Raw genomic sequence first — 17941 nt, 5'->3', positions numbered from 1 at the left:
TCAGATACCTCTTGTTGCATCTCAGGGCACTCCGTTTGCCTCACTGCTTTAGTTGTTTCATAGCATCACAGCAATGCCAAGGCACAGCCAGGCAGCTGCTTCCATCTTCCCAGGGATGAAACCCACACTCGTTTCCCTATGAAACCTGCAGGTGAAATCACTGTGTCGTGTTAAAAGGGTGACAATAACATCTCACATAGATTCACCCTTCTTTTTGAATAGCTTTTGTATCTGAGCCCTACATTAGGTTTTGGGTGGAGAAGTAAGCCAAAGTTACAATATAAGTTTTCTATGAGCTTGTTTCTTTAACAATTAGCATAAAGTACAGCATTGGTGTCTTCAGCCTGTGGCCAAGATTGGGTAAGATGAAGGAGATGGTACCTTTTCTTCCTTTTCCCCCCATATCTGATGTAGGTCTAAAACACTAGGATTTTGTTCACCGCTTGGCAAAAGAAAAGTATTAGCCTTTCAAAGGAAAGGCTCCAGAGTTGTATCACGCTGGGAGCACCAGCACCTGTGGTTATCCCTTACACCCAGGTTGCTTCACAGATCATAGTGCCACTGTCCTCAGGCTTTCTACTATGATGCCGTACTGCCACAATATGATATTTTGATCATTTATCAAAGCCTCCTATGCGTGTGATCATAGCTGGAGTGCACATAAATTGCACAACACTACACAGTTCGTGTCACAAGAATAAATAAAATCTATTTTAAAAGCTCTATTCATCATCCAGTGATGGTAACCTCACAAACAAAAGGTATACATGTGATTTCAAATAATTTTAAAACATAAGATTTTAACAGTTTTATGAACAAAATGCTATTGATGGAACATGGGAGGCTTTCATATCTGCAGTTGTTTAAGTTATAAAATGGCTGAATAAGATATCAGGAAATAGAAACACATTGCTGAGCAGTGCTTTTATAAATATTCTGACCTTAAATATATTTTTTCATTTTACCATTATCATATTTAGAATTCACTTCAAATGTTCATAGAAACCATGTTAGTTGCCACAATCATTAGCCTGAGATTCTCCAATTACTTTATAGCAGAATTCTGTCACTCTTCTCAAAAATGCAGACATTTGAGTCCAGAATTTATTTTGAGATGTAATTTTGTACATATTGGGCTCACATAATTATAGAGTGATTTTATATTTGAATGTACATTTCTGTCTTGCATTCTTAATATAGTTGAATTAATTACCTTGGAAAAAAAATCAATCTTATTTCTATGTATTTTAAAGCACATTTTTTCTAGATATTCTCATCACAATCCATGGCTACAATAACCACCATCAACAGTATTATGACACCCATATTCAATTTCAACATCAAAATTTAGGTAAGTTGCAAGGATACTCTCTTTTCCAGTGAAAAGAACTCCAAATGAAGAAGTTCACTAATAACCAGCCCACAATTAAGACAGATTAGCAAGTAACTAGATTTGAGTGCTGGATCTGAGAATGCTAAACTATGACAAGCAAGGAAAAACTCTCATGCAGTGTAGTAGGTAATATGAAAATATTAGGAAAAATGAAGTTCATGTTCCTAAAATCTCATGAACTTCAGGTCTGTTGTATACCTTGTTCACTTAATCAGCTTAACTTAGCTTTACCTTTGGGATTCAAATTGCATTAAGTTAAAATAACAACAATAGTTGAGACTTAAAAAGCTGTTAGACTAATTTTTTTTTATAAAACCAATGCCAACAATCTATATTCTACTTCTTTCTTACATTTTACTTCTTTATGTAAATTATCTGTTTATCTATTTGGCATCAGAAACATCATGCCAGCTGTAATATAAGACGTGAGGAAAATTGTGGTGTTTTAAAAATAATGCTTTTCACAAACTTCACACTTCCTTCTTGCAAAGTCCTGGAGAGTCCTACAAAATAAACTAGTGTTCAGGGTGATTTATTCTAACATACGATAGTCCAGATAATTTCTTTGCTACAACACAAGAAGGATGAAAGGGAATTTCCAGAAGAATCACTTGGGAATATTCCACCCATATTATTGGTGCCTCTGTGTGCTTATGTGTCTGCCTCCTGAACTGTAACACACTAAAAGGATCCAGCTCTACTGCTGTGGTCCATCCACAGTGAGCTGTCACAGGCTAAGGAAATTCTCTTATCTTCACGGTGACTCTGGCCACCGTGAACTTAGTTTGCTGCAGAGACAACATAAATCCCAAACTAGCATTTCTTCCATAAAGTTTTGGTGAGAAATGGAAGGAAAAATTATGCACATGTCCCAGTACCAGCGTACAGCTTGACTAGTATCTGGGGAACTGGGACTGCTAGGGAGAGACGGTGCACAGTGACCCGGCTGCACAAACACAAGCCTAAGTAATCAGTTGCACCAGTGGAAATCCCAACTGGATCTAAAGAACAAAAATCTTCATCATGAAAGTTGTTAAGTATTGGGACAGAAGCCCATAGAGGCTATGGGATCTCTGTCCTATAAAATTTTCTAAAGTGCCATGGATGAAGCCCTGAGCAATCTGATCCAACCACAAAGTTAGCCCTGCTTTGAGCAGGAGGTTGGTGACTGGAGGTCCCTGTCCACCGAAATCATGCTATTATTCTTTGATTGTCTTCTCCTACAGGAGATGATAGCTGTTTTGGAAACTGAGTTAATCTTCCTCCCAAAATGTTTCATCTGTTTATAGACCTGATGTGACCCTCCAAACCTTTAAGACAGTGGTTTGCAATCTTTATCAATCTGTGGACATGAAAATATTTCCAGTGGTGATTCAGATCTTAAGAACCGCTTTAAATCTCTTCAGAGGAAGTTTCTTTTATTTAGTTTTCACAGTTTCTTTATTAGTAGGCCACAGATGCCTACGTGTCCATACGCCACACTGAAAACTCTTGTTTTGATGGTTCTAATGAGAACAATGTTGGATCAGATCTGACTTTGATTACCATCCTTTCTAAAGAAATAAATTCACACTTAGTAGTCTGTGCTCTCTCTTCCTGTCTCTTTTTCTTTCCATGCAGAGACTCCCCTTGAGTAAGCAGCCTATAAACCAAATAACATCACATCCCATTTTTATGCAGGAGAATGCAGAGATCTTTTCTCCCTTAAAATATTGTGAAATGCGAAAAAATAAGCTACTGGCATTATTAGAAAGAAAAATTACATGGAAGTTTTATCTGAGAAGTTTATCTTGTAGAGCAGATGTATTACATATTAACACAAAGTAATATGGAAAAATGTATGCATTTATGGGAGGAGTGAGACCCATAAATCTGTGTCTCATTCTTCTTCTCATATAAAAGAACAGAGGAACCATCTGAATTACCTGTTTCCATTTTCCCATCTTGTGCTGCAGGCCCATCAGGAATTACACTCTTCACCTGGAGAAACTCATCCGGCTCATCCCCACCAATGATAGTAAATCCAAAACCCATGTTGCTTTTCTTAAGAGTTGTGCTGAGGAAAGTCCCTTTCAGCTGTGATGCATCACGGGTGAAGAGCGGTTTTTCTACATCAGTCAACAGAAACAAGAAAGACAAAAGTTCTGATCTAGTCATAATACAGTGGGGACAGTGGATAACAATATTGGCTGACAGCAGGTGACAGTGTATGAAGATCAAGGAAATCAAGAGTGCAGGCATCCCAGGAAAAAGAATATTTGTGAGTTCTTATATTAACACAAAGCTTAAGACATATTTCTTAACTATGGCTGATCAGCCATAAGTGGGGAGTTATAAATGTTCTTTCATATTAGAAATACATTTAGAAGTGGATATTGTGTGGCTAAAATAATTACAACAATAAAAATAATCTGTGAGGTAACTTTAAAACCTCTTTCCTAAGCTATAAATTCAGCTTTGTCTACAAAGTAATACATTCTCCATAATCTCCCTCCCACCCGCAATAAAGAAATATCCCCTGAATATCCTATTCCATTTTTTAACAAGCAGTGCTAAATATTAGGTGAGGTGATCTTTCCAAACACGTGCGGTTTTGGCATCCAGCGAGTGACACTTGTAACTGCTGTGCAACCTTCGCGTCCCCTCTCCGCGTGCCTCGGTGTGCAGTGTGGGTGGCGGGGGTTTCCCCGTGCCTCTCTCCCGTGCTGCTCTTGGTGAGGAAGGGTGGGAGGAAGGTGCAAAAGTTGTGAGTTCAACTACTCCTGCGGCGGTGGGGCTGGGCTGGCTGGCAGCGGAGGACATACCGTGCAGCCCGCGCGTCCCGGCGGGGTCGCGCCGGCACTGGGACAGGTCATTCACGCTGCGGGACCTCTTGGGAGCAGGGCGCGGGTGGGCGAATTTGGGTCTAGGTAGGGTTGATGAGGAGCTTTCTACTGTTACAAAGGAGAACAAGCCTCATTCTCTGGCTATAACCTTATGTTAAACTTTATTCATCTCTAACAATACTGTTTGCTGCTTACACAGCTCATTTAAGCACCTTAATTTTTGTTACCAAGAGCCTGTATTCTTGTGAACTCCTATAAGACAGCGTTTGAGGCATTTAACTTAATTGATGCTTGCTAGATGAGCTAGCTTAGAAACATACAAAACATCAATTAATGATAATTTAGAGAAAGTACAATTAATTATTTCAGTGTTACCAACCTCGAGTGCTCAACAGAGTTGTATATTCCCAAGAATAGAATTTATGATTTTATTTAGAAAATTACTTTGGGGCTCTTATTGTGCTTTCTGTTTCTCAGCCTTTAGGAAACACTAGGGTCAACTTTTCTGTCTTTTCTCTGCACCTCTGAAGGTTAGAGTATTTTAGGTGGCTCATGAGTCCCGCAACTCTGGGAGCTTGGACATTTAGTGGCGAAAAATGCTAGGAGACAGGCGATAACATTGTGAGCATTGGCAACACTACTCTTTTAATCAGACTATGACAAAATCATTGTCACATAAACAGGAGAGCAGGATCTTTCATCTTAACTAAGATAGCTGACATGGTACTGTACCTCGGAAACCTTGGGCCTGCATAGGCTTTGTTCCAAGTTCTGCGTTGGGCATGTTATGCTGCTGTAGCTTCCTTTTTGCTTCTAGGACAGGGTTTTCAAATTGTGTTCTTCTATTTATGTGGCTGGAAAAAATTTGGTTTTGATTAAAAACTGGGTTCAATTGGGGAAAATTACCATTTTCACAGTAGGATGCTGTATGTGACTTAGGCGTGTGTGGTCAGAGAGCAAAACTGTTATGATACCCCAATGGGCCTGAGCATGTCCCTTATACTCCACACAATTTTGTTGGGGATGAGAAATGCAGAGTCTAGCTCATCGCGTAATGAACGGCACTGAGAAGTGGCCTGTCTTTTCAATATGCTGAACTCTGCTACAGACAGATGGTTTTGATCTATGGGACTAAATATTAAATAGCAGTACTGCTGAAGCATGTTACAATGGCAGTTTTTCAGTCTTTGGTACAAGTATTGTTCTGCGCATGATTCAAAGGGTCTGGACCAGTTTTGTGTATTATTGATTAGCTGTAAGTAAAATTACTTAATCAGTTGCAGGAAAGGTAAAGCCTAGAATACAGAATGCTTTTGTGATCGCAACTTAGAAATAAATCTAACTTAGAAAATAAACTGAAGATGATTTCTTTTTAATTCTATGGTATACATCTGCTCAGCTGAGCAGAAAAATTGGATGTTGCAGAAACTAGAGTCAGATGGTAGATTAGAACTACATAGATAAATATAGGAAATAGAAAAAAAGTTAATGTACACATTTTATTCTTGATGGTTTACATTTCATACAAGTCAGTAAGTATGTCTGTCATTACACTGCTAACTTTCTGTATTGTGTTTAGAACTACTATCTAAACTACATAATCTCATCATATCCTTGATTTTAATTCTTTAATTTAAAGCATACATCTTATCAGTCAATGAATAATGCTACAATCCTGTCCTGTGATATGTTTCACATGTTTTCTGAAGAAGGCAAAGCAATTTAGTAGGCTGCATTGAACAGCTCTGCAAGCTGGGATCATGACAGGATCGCAGCCAAGTAAAGGGGCTTGTGCTGCAAACATTGTTCTGGGGAAATAAATGCGTATGTACAGAAGGGCAAGTTTTCAAACATGTCACTCCTTATTTGTTCTCACTGAGCTACTATGTATTGAGTTCTTCTGAAAATCCAATCCCAGTCACGGTCCTTAAGAAGTTGGATAGGTGACCTGGGAACTTTTGAAAGTTGAAAAAGGGTTGAGTAACTTCAATTTATATTGAGATGAACTTTTAGGCCACATTAAGCACTTTTCTGGTCCCTTGGGATTCAGATGCTACCACTGCTTCAAAGAAAGTAAGCAGAATTGCCATTAAGAAGTGAGGTAGAGGAAAGGCAGCAAGTCCTATGGGAGTGCAATACACTTGGAAAATCAGAATTTAGTGGCCAGAGCTAATGCAGTGGAAAGATTTCCAGTCATGTAAAAGAACATTTGATATAATGAGAGCAAGTAAATGTGATAAATCCTGGAGTTGCTACTTTGTTAACATGTCTATAACTCATTCAAGTGGCTGCTAACTTACTCTCATACTCTAAAATTTTGATTAATAGTTTTCTTGTAAATTTTGATCTATGCTGCAGACAGAGAAAGCCTCTTTTATTTCTTTCCTCCTTCAGACAGGCTGTTTAAGACTGTAGGCTTTTGGTTCCTACACTTTTTCTTTCTACTTAGACCACCGGTAATTGTCAGGGTCTTCAGCACCTTAGTCTATTGCAAACCTAGAAAAGTATGATGGAAGGGAGACAAACTTCATCAGTTAAAAGTGGAGAAAGACATGACTTACATGCATTAAATAGTAATTATGAACTACTAATATAAGCATAAAAAAGGTAATTTTCATGCTACCACCTATCATGTGATGTATTTCAATATTGTAAGGAAATACTACTTTTGCCATTACATAAGGCAGTGATGAAACATCATGTGAAATACTGCATAATGTTCTGATCACCTATGACCAAATAAAATGAATCCATAGAAAAGGCTCTACAGGAAGACCAGTGAAAGAGCGAGTCTTCTATGGCAGAAGACCAAAGAAGCTTTAGCTTTTCACTCAAGAAGAATTCATTCTGATACATAATTACATTCTATGAATACATTTGGAAATAAATACTAGAATGCATTAAAGATGTCAGGATTTCAAACTTGAAATCTATAGGCTTCTTACAAGCAGAAGTATGAAATTATGAAACAGTTTCCAATAGCAGAATATGGGGTAAAAAATCTAGCTTGTTTTATGTTAGCTTTTGTTAAGGTTAAAAACAAGGTTGCTACACAGTGGATTGACCTAATTGCGTCAACATAGGGATCATGTCTTATTTTAGAGACTCTGAAGTATCCTGCCCTCGTCTTCAGCTGCCCTTCCAGAAGAGCATGGGTTTCCCATAGCTTTTGTGCCATATTATGCAGATGTAATGGATATACAAGATCACAGTACAGATCTGCGTTTAGGACTTTGAACTATGCTTAGTGCCATGCTGTTATTGCAGGCCACATCTCAGTGTTGCAGGAGGCCTCTTGCAGACCTAAGTTACAACTTATGTGTGGTTCTGTGGTATAAAAAAAGATGGGATTTTAGCTAATATGTGTCCATGGCTTCAAGGAACATCAGTTCTTGCAGTACTGACATCACAGCTAGAATCTGGTATCCACTGCCTCTCCACAGTTTCTAGGTAGTGTTTAAGTTGTGATTTAGTCCATTTAGGCAGAAATGTTTTCAGTAATGGCTATGTTGAAAATTATGTTTTTGTCCTAGCAGATGAGACAAGAAGACTCACAAAGATACTTAAAGCACCTCAAGTTGTTGGTGCAACATTAATAATTCTTAGCTCCAATGTATTCCCATAGTTTGACTGTTTTATGGCAGTCTCAAAAGCACAATGTGAGAATTCCAACAAATTCAAACTGCACTAAATATTGTGTCCAAGAGGAGTCAGAGAAAAGAAAATTATACTGATAATCAATCGTTTTTATCAGTCGGTAACACTGGATTATTCTGCTAGACTGATGAGACATGAAACACCTACCTTCCATGCAATTTTAAATGCTATACAACTTCAGGGCTGAATCAGAAAAATTACTACTGATGAGTTTACCTGAGAAAGAAGTTATTAAGATAAGTAGTTCCATTGAAAGGACATTCTAGCCTTTCATCTAGCTACTTCAGCTGCATACAAAGTAGATATTACTAACCTAGGCCTTAGTAAGACAAGCCAAATGTGAGTTTTAGAGATGGTTACAACTAAGTGCTTTTGAGGTTAAAATAGATTCTGGATGTGATCCAAAAGTGTATTGCTCATTGCTCATAGTATCCAATTCAGTGATCATTTCTATCTTCACTTTTCTTCCTTTTTTTTTAGAAAATGCATATTAAATATAAAAGCCTAATCCAAAGACAAGAATCCAACTAATTTCTCCTATGGCTGTACTGAAGAATCATGCAGACTTTTGTTTGCTTTCTAGTCCTAGGAACTCTGAATTTCCCTCTGCAGAGAAGAAAGGGTAGCTGGTGGTGGTGTCTTCTGTTGGCTTGCCGTATGCTAACTGGGGACAACCCCTCAGAGGTAGGATTTGGTTTTGGGCTGTATTTAACTGTAAAGTTGAAATAATCTCTCTTGTGTTATGAGTAGGTACTGTCATCACCAGCCAGCCTATAAGATGTAGGCACCATTCTGCCATCTCATCAGTGAATGTGGCCAGGCTAAGTGGTTTTGGGATGGAGTTTCATGTTAGATGTGCTTAAGACAACTGAAACACATTCTTAGGAGATTTATGGACAGTAATGCCTAGTATGCAGATTTTAGTTGATGACCAAGATACTGAGCCCTGCCAAAATGGTAGCACATCTATGCATGTGCATCAGCAGAAGGAGTTTAACCTATCTCCTTTTCTTAGCCATTTTAATGTATGGGATTTTTTGGTAGTTTGTGACTCTAACTTTTGAAATTGTTGCCTATAACCCACTAAAGTAATTCTGAGAATCAGGACGCCTAAAAGATGAATACTCTGATGCATAACTTGTTAGTGCCTAACTCCTCTTTACATTCACATTTTTAAGTTATTAATACTTTATAATGAGAAAAACACCTGAAATAAGTTTTTCTGTTTGAGTAGTAACAGAGTGTTGTCAGAAATTGTAAGTCAAGGAGGTATATTTTTCCAGAATAGATACCTGTATGGTTAATTTAGCTGTTCTATTAAGGAGACCATATCTGGAAATTGAGCTCTGTGTTGTAGTTAATCATCCTTAAAGGGGGAAATAATCTTTTGGCAATTAGAATGCTGAAAGACCCGGTGCACTCTAATAACCACATTCTCTCCATAGCCCTGCACAACTAAGTGCTGCTAGTTCTTAGTTTATAAATTAAGAGAAAATTGCATGAAAGTTAACCTACGTATAGCAAACACTGCTCATTTATGTCAAACGTCTACACCTTGCAAATGAAGCTTGGACCTGTATAACAAGGCAAATTAAAATTTTAATAATGTCTCACACCTACATTCATGCATGATCAAGAGAGGAAATTATACTGGGAATCTTATTTTTTAACAGAATTTGCAAATATGTTGTGATTAGTCTTTATTAACTTTGCTAGCAAGACCTTTGAATTTTTTCTTTGTTTCATTTTTAGCTTCTCCTCTGGTCTCAGATTATTGCAGCTGAGCATGGCTGGTCCCTGTGAGGTGAACCTGAGTCTGTCTGCCTCATTGCTCATCCTTACCAATTTCCTATGGCATACAAATATTTTGGCGAGCGAAGTACTTTCACTGACAGTTTTAAAGACTTGCATGTAAAGTTGGACTGGACTTGAACGTGTGAAAGTTCATAACCTAACTTTTCACGATTTACCCACTGTTATGATATAATTAAGAGAGTTTATTGTAATCTGATTTTATCTAGTTAAAAATTAACTAATCTGTTGAATATTGGCAATAAAAAAGCTGTGACTGCCACTTCTTAGCTCAAAAAAGTGGAAAGCAATCTTTGTTTCAAACTTACTGATCTCAGACAGGAAATTAAAGTACAGCTACATTTTACTGACTATAAAAGTCCTTACGAACTCAGCGCGGCTGAAGTTTTAACGCCGTCCTGCGAACAACCATTCCACACTTCTAAAAACCTCTGGGCCTGCAGTAGGTTTGCTATATCTTGCCACAAATCTTATTTGTGGTAGGATTAATAAATTTGGCTCGAACAGCCTTAAAGTATGTAACTGCATAAGAACATCTGGGCCTGGTGCCTTGCGTCTGTTTACCGGTGGATGGACGTGAGATGGAGATAAGTACCGGTCCCTTTTCCGGCTCTGCAGTGCAGCGTGAGCCTCACCGGTGCCAGAATGCCTTGGGGTGCCCTGACAGCAAAGCGGGGCTCAGCAAGGGGTTAGTGCATGGAAGTCGCACGACACCCGTTACTCACCGAAAGACATTAAAAACCGCCGGGGCAGAAGGCTTACGCGCCCTTCGGGGGGGTTAAGTGCAAAGAGGTGTGTGAACTCCGGCCCCTGGTTACGTGAGGACATCATAAAAGAGCTCAGGCGTAAAGAGAGAGGGCAATTCAATGGCATTACGTAGGGACTTTAAAAATATACTTATCTTTTTGCTTGAAACTGGACTGACTAAGCTGATTTGGGCTGGGCAGCGGAGAGGATGGGGCAGCTGGCTTTTTCACCCGAGGGCAGGGAACAAGCCTGGGGCAAAGCAGCAGAGCACGTGGAGAATGGGAACCTGCAGTCAACGTGTTGGTATGGATTTGAGAGACCAAGGGAATAATGTGACAGACAAACAACATTTTTCTGTTTTGTATGAAACAACTAGAATAAATGTACTGCTTAAGTGGCAGGATTTGAAATTGAGATTTTAGGTCAGGGGCCGTCTTCTCTAAAGATCTCTCTTGGTTAATAAAAGGAACTAATGGATAGGTCTTTCTCAACCTTTCAAGCGCTGTCTGCATAGTGATGGGGAGTGGTGTTCTGCCTCCTCTGCTGTGTACTTTGTGTGGAGAGCAGGGTGAGAACTGACCATTCCGAACAGGTATCACGATTTTGAATCTAGATTCACTTTGCATAAGTCTCATTCACTGTGTTAAGCTAAAAAGCAGAGAAAATCATATCTCTGATTTACTTATTTTATGTAGGAACTGGCCAGAACTAGTTTTACCCAGTACTTCAGAAAAAAGCTTTCTGTTGCCCTTTGCGCAGAGGAGTAAGAATCTTTTTTTCTTGTTTCATGACTAAAATAAAATCTGAAAAAAATGAAAGCAAGGAAATAAAAATTTATATTCTCTCATTTTCGGCTGCACTTTTAAGTAAAAAATAAAAAAACCCATCCCTAAAATTTTATATGCAGTGTATAAATAACTTGCCTTCTGGTGCAAACAGTGTAAACATTTGATTTGCAGCAAGGAAGGACTACCCAGAAAAGGATCTTTGCTGAGATAAAATGATTATGCTTTGCTCTATTCATTGATTAACAAGATCTCTACCTCACTGGATATCCAAATCTTGCATAGAAAACAAAACATTTCTTTAATGAGTATGATCTTTGTCCAAGTATTAGCTGGAATGTTACCATGAAATCAGACCCTGGAGAAAGAGAATGACTGAATGTCTGAGTCACTGATTTGGGACACATTGGATATATTTGGACACATTAGCTGTATTGATGACTGTGAACTCCTGGTACACCCTCAGTTTAACATGTCAAGTAGTTGTACCCATGCCTTGCCAGGCTAAGAACTGCAGAGGTTATGACATATGAACAGAAACTTAATATTGAACTTTGGAACTTACTCAACATAATAAGTGCCATAAATGGGATCATCAATTTTCTCCCAGCCATATGGAAGCTCTGAAAAACAAAGAGTTATCTCTTTCAGAAAATACAGTACAGAACGTTAAGATTTCTAATAATGAAAATGTGGATCTTTGCTGGATGTTGAGGGAAATAACTTGATAGTGAAATTAGATACAGTGACCAAAGCAAATGCCAAACCTTGAACACACACCATGGCAGCCACAAGTAGTAGTAACTTGAAAATTGGCATGCAAACACAGATCTCAGTCTCTAGAACAACACATTTTAGTAGAACTACTTTATTGTTCCAACAGCTGTGCCACCCAACAACTGCAGCATAACTTGTATGACATCACCGCCGGAGGAAGCGAGGGCATTCTGTTTTCCCAGAAAAGGAAGGTTCCTTAGAAGGAACGAAAAGAGTTTGCTGCTGCCATGTTAAGTACAGTAAGTATACCTAAATGTTTCTGAGAGGCTTGTACTATTTGTCTCACTGTGATGGCAGTTCCACAGCTACCAAAGGCATCTCATTCCAAAGCTTATTTTTATATCAGGAGCATCAGAGTACGTAGTAGTACATGGAAGTACAAACAAAAATAAGATATTATAGCATCTTCTGGCCATAAAACTAATTACATTTTGCAGAAATAGAGATCCCTACAACATTCCAGTATTAACAATTAAAATGTTAAATACATTAATTTAACAATACTGAAAAATAAACTGTGTTCATGTACAAGCAAACTGTCACATATGTATTCAAATACCTCCATCATATTTTATTATCATTCACACTGAATGTTTAAAAAATTATTATACTGCCAAAAGAACTTCATCTGGTGTTTAAAAAGCACCAGGCAGATGTGACAAGTATCTCAATTGACACAGAGTAAAAACCTCAGTGCCAGATGCGATGACTTTGATGGGGGAGATTCACAAAAGGATGGACATTCCCGTCATGCACAGATATTGATTTCTGTGCAGTTAAAGACTATAGTACAATATACGGGGAGTGGTAATGAGATTCTATAATGAAATTTGATTCTGGAATTCCTTATCTCAGTTTTTTTTTCCTTTTAAACTCAGTTGCACTTTTAAAGTAACTTTTTGGAGACAATGAGTTCTGAACTAGACAGAGCAGAACTGATGTAGCTCATACTCAATAGAGTCATTAAACTGGCCATAAAGAAGTACTCCTGGATGACTTGAGCTTCTTTTTTTTTCAGTGACAATGTGAATAGACAATTATTGATGTGCTTTAAGTGGCAAATAGGAAAATGAAGTCTGACTGGCAATAGGGAGATAAGGGAGTTAAAAAACGATATTAAGAAATGGCTTCATTTCTGCTTGTTACTTCTCATTTAAATGCCTCTGTGTACTGGGTCTGGCTGAGATGGAGTTAATTTTCCCCACAGCAAGCAGCCCTCATAGTGCTGGGCAGAAATGTGTTGATAACCAGTGTTTTGGCTACTGCTAAGCAGTGCTCGCACAGCATTGAGGCTGTCGCTGCAACATTGCCCCCCGCCACCACCAGTAGGCTGGGGATGGGCAAGATCTTGGGAGAGACATGGCCAGGACAGCTGACTTAAACTGACCAAAGGGATATTCCATACCATACGACTTCAGCTCAGCAATACAAGCTAAGAGAAAGAAGGAGGAGGGGGGGCATTAACTTTTTACAACGTTTGTCTTCCAGGGCAACCACTACACATACTGAAGCCCTGCTTCTGGGGAAGTGGCTGGACATCGCCTGCTAAGAAGGGGAGTGATAGAGTGGCTTGGTGGCACCTGCTGTCCAGCCAAGGCTAACCCACCACACTCTGTAATAGCTGATCCTTTCTTGAGTGAACCTGCTTAGATGGATGTGGTCTTCATGACACGTTGCTCTCAGAGGATGTTCCTGCTCAGCTTATTCCAATACTGCAATGAAGGCCACAACCTTCTGCTGGAGACAGGCAGATGAGGAAACCCACGTCACTTTTTTTGTAACAAAAAGCTCAAGGACTTCGTTGAGGTTGATACTCAATTTTTCCTATTATTCTTACAATACTGTTAGCTTTGAAGTCTTCACAAGTCCACACTCTGAACTGCTTTTATCAGGACTGTTTTGTTATTATCACTTCGTAGGAATAAATGCAGCATAAGGTATTCAAGCAGGTCTAAGAATCACGGAACAGTTGAGGTTGGAAGAGACTTCTGGAGATTGTCTAGCTCAACCCCTCTGCTCAAAGCAGGGTTACTTAGACCAGGTTACTCAGTACCATCTCCAGCTGGCTTTTGAATATCTCCAAGGATGGAGACTCCACAACCTCTGCGGGCAACTTCTTCAAGTGTTTGATCACCCAAAGAGTGAAGAAGTTTTTTTTTATATTTAAACAGAATTTCCTGTATTTCATTTTATACTCCTTTCCTGTCACTGGGCACCACTGAAAAGAGCCTGGTTCTGTCTTCCTTGCACCCTCCCTTCAGGTATTTATTTAGGTTGATAAGGTCCCTCTGACCCTGCTCTTCTCCAGGCCAAACAGTCCCAACTCTCTCAGCTTTTTCTTATAAGAGAGATGTTCTAGTCTCTTAATGATCTTAGTGGCCCTTCACTGGTCTCTCTCTTGTATGTCCGTGTCTGCCTGGTACTGGGGAGCCCAGAACTGGGTCAAGAACTCTATCTGTGTCTCGCCAGTGCTGAGTAAAGGGGAAGATCATCTCCCTTGATCTGCTGGCAAGGCTCTGCCAACTGCAGCCCAGGAGGCTGTTGGATTGCTTTGCTGCAAAGGCACATCACCGGCTCATTGTCAAGTCACCAAGCATTGGAAAGACCCGGTGTTGCTCTTTCCAGACCTGCCCAGAACTTAATGTAAGTTCTACAGTAAAATCTGTAGGAGATTGACTGTGCAATGGTTCCCACAAAATCCTGTATATCCTGAGACAAGACTGTGGGATGTAATACATAAATGTTCAAAAGGAAAGCAGCTGATGCACAGATCCTGTACTGCCCCTACAGTAAATTTCATTCCCAATGGATGGATGATAAATAGGGCTCCTCTTAATAATTTACTATGAAAAAAATGATGCTTTTACATAACCCTATGACACAAAATAAATATAATGTATTAGTTCAAATACATTTTGTTTGTAAATACATTTTATTTTGATGTAACCTTGTGAGGTTTTCTTCACCTAATTAACTTCATGATGTTTTCATATCTGTCCATCTAAAATTATACTCCCTTGGAAAAAGTGAGGTACTGGTAAAATCTGTACATACTTAACAATACACATAAACATGCACACACGCACACACAAATGTATGCATAGGTCCCTTTCCCAAAATGTATGAGTAGATGGAGTTTTTTCTAACTATGAAATTAAAAACAGAAAATAGGTGTTTTGCCCAAATTTAAAAGTATGTTTATTTCTGTAAATATATACAAGTTAAAGTGTATAGATGCAGAGGACATATTTTATTTTAGACATTTATGAAAATCTGAAATAACTTGAGGATTTACTATTAACCTATTGTCCTATTTTTTCCTAAGGTAATGATGCATAACTGTATTTATGAACTGGCACAACTATGGAGAAGGCAAATAGCAAATCCCATTTTCTAGTGTAAAAGTCTGTAAAAATTTAATGAATTGGACATATTATGGAGAACCCACTTCTAAATGCACAGATTGAACCACTGATTATCTAACATCATAAAATAGTCATGTGTTCAGAAGAAACGAAATAAAAAATTACCTCCATGTACTATAATAGATATAAACTCCATGTAAGGCTATGCTCTAGTTTCATTTTTCTATTTTAGATGCAGCCTGTAAGCTATGTTTAATTACAATTCTATGTTGACCAGTAAAAAGGAATTGCTAGAGCGCATACCCCAAATCCCGTCTCCCCTCCCAAAGTATGGCTGATAAGGTTAGTGGAGTGTAGTTTATTTACTACAGAGCTTCTGTTAGAAAAATCTTCTGCTACATTTGCTTTCACTGTGGTTATTTTTCATTACATTAAATAGTGGCATCTATTCAATTTTTCACTATTGAAATGAAAGATTACAGGACAGAAATACTTTAATGCTTCATAAAATAGGAAGCTAAGCATGTGCCAAATTAGGGGCGAGGACATTACAGTTTCTCTTTTTCATTTCACTGTGCCCAGCGATGATCATTAAGGATGAAAGTGAACAGTAAACATTTCTGAAAGAGAATTGTTGCAAAACACTTGTAAAGGAGATTACTATTGGCCACCATGATTTGAATTGGCAGAAGAACTATAAATTATAGCATTCTCTGATGTTCATTTGGTAGCGCTAGCATGCTAGTTTATGTGTTATTTCTGCAACCAACAGTTTCATGGTTACTATGCTATATATGAAGTCTTCATTTTCATGAGCTCAACACTTCTGTCACTCATGTCTTTCAATTCTATAGACAACAAGAGGATTTATCTGTATAGAAGGAAAAAAAATTTCTGTCCTTTATATTCAGTCTTCAATACCTGACATTGCATTCTGACAGATTTCCTCCTGTCATCCAGTGGAGGGTCTGTTCAGGAACGTTTGTAAAATCGCCATTTTAAAATCACCATTTTAAAATCAGTAATTGTGCAACATTTGGCAATGGCGATACCATGAGTAGATGGAAAGGTGCTGGATAATATGTATAGTACATATATATGCTCCAGTTTTCACATTTCATGTTTTAATCCTTACCAGAGAAGCTGCATTTAGCTAACACTGCAGCAGTCATCCAAAAAAAAGACCAAAAAGGCACAGTTGATACTCAGACACTTTACCTAGTATGCATCTGAGTAAATATTTAAATGCAGAAGCTGCGTTTCTAAAAGTTAAATGCCCAAAGGTAACAAAGGTCCTTGCATTTTCAAAGAAAGAAAGAAAGAAAGAAAGGAAGAAGGAAGGAATAAAAGAAAGGAAAAAAAGAAAAGCTAATATGATTTCAAGGAGGTCACTTATAATCAGTGGTAGTGCCTTCTCATCACAGCCTGCTTACGCTAATGGTCCAGATGCTCTTATTCTGCCTTCTGAAAGCTGTTGTGTTCCAGAATTATTTTTGATGGTGCCACTTAACGTTCTCTGGGGATGGAGGAACGAGTGCATTTTGGAGCTCAATGTGCCAGGATGATCAAGATTATTACCAAACCCAAAGATTAATTTTTCTGAAATTTATGGAGTACTAACTGTGTTAAAGAGAGTCATAAAAACCTTTCAAGGTTTCAGAACAACAGCCAGCATTGTGTCACTACCCTTCTGACAGACTGGAAAGATGAGAGCATATTTCTTGAATCGCCTGCAATCAAAATATTGGCATAGTACAAACAAGTATAGTATGAGGGAGAAAAAGAAAACATAATGCCTGCTGTTATTGAAAATGCTGTCTATAAGGATGTGGAAGCCGTGGAAGTCAACATGAATTTGATTCACCTGCCTTGTTAACACCCAGGCACAGGTCAGGAATCCTTTTCTAACCTATGTATGAGACTTCAGAAAAATATTGTATCTATCTTTCTACTCAGCAGCCTGTGTTTGTTTTATCTCTTGCTTTCTCTCTTCTCTTTTCTTTCTCCCTGTTTCAAATTCGGTTTTGCCTTTTCAAGTCAGTTGCCTACTACAGAGGGTATCAAATGAACTGGGTTAAAAGCTACAAAATACCATGCAGCTCCGCAGTCCCATGCAGTTGCACACTGTTCCAGTTTCTTTAAGAGATATAGCCTTTGCGAATATTTACCTGCAAGTCTAAACCAGTGGTCCTCACTGCATAGCTTACACAGAAATATTTGCCTGCAATACCCTAAGACACAGCGCACAGATCACCAAAGAGTAGATGCTGCTCATGGTGAGCTGTGCTGCTCCCTCAGGAGCAGAGGGCTGGAGATGTGTGGTTTGGACGCTCTCTTTTGCTCGTGTCCGCATTGCCCAGCTGATACATGATATAGTAATTGCGCTGCTGCTCCTGACACCTTCTGTTACAGGTTGCCGTAAGAAAAGAGAGGGTAACGTTACTAACTGAAAGTCAGTGTTTAACCTACTGTCCACGAATCTTCTGCTAGGTCACCTATCTGCATAACATCTGGGAGCTCCAAAAATCAACAAAAACATTAACAGGTATATGCTATGGTAAAATCCTTTATACAGAGCCA

The 17941-nt window shown here is 38.7% G+C and overlaps 1 protein-coding gene across 2 annotated transcripts in view; it reads right to left on the bottom strand.

The window, feature by feature from the left end:
* Positions 1-17941, bottom strand: part of MAGI2 (membrane associated guanylate kinase, WW and PDZ domain containing 2) — a gene marked incomplete at both ends in the record, with an annotated part of 789860 nt that overhangs the window by 151659 nt on the left and 620260 nt on the right. Inside the window, 4 exons of one of the 2 annotated variants that reach the window (XM_082004503.1) lie at positions 3319-3501; positions 4198-4326; positions 4951-5072; positions 11785-11842. In XM_082004503.1, coding sequence (XP_081860629.1) covers positions 3319-3501; positions 4198-4326; positions 4951-5072; positions 11785-11842 — 492 coding nt within the window. The remainder of the gene's footprint in view (positions 1-3318; positions 3502-4197; positions 4327-4950; positions 5073-11784; positions 11843-17941) is intronic. The other variant, XM_082004504.1, reaches the window with a different exon arrangement.

Source organism: Phaethon aethereus (assembly GCF_964289735.1).
Source record: "Phaethon aethereus genome assembly, chromosome: 1".
In the NCBI taxonomy this organism is placed as follows: domain Eukaryota; kingdom Metazoa; phylum Chordata; class Aves; order Phaethontiformes; family Phaethontidae; genus Phaethon; species Phaethon aethereus.
This window is presented reverse-complemented; position numbering and strand designations above follow the sequence as displayed.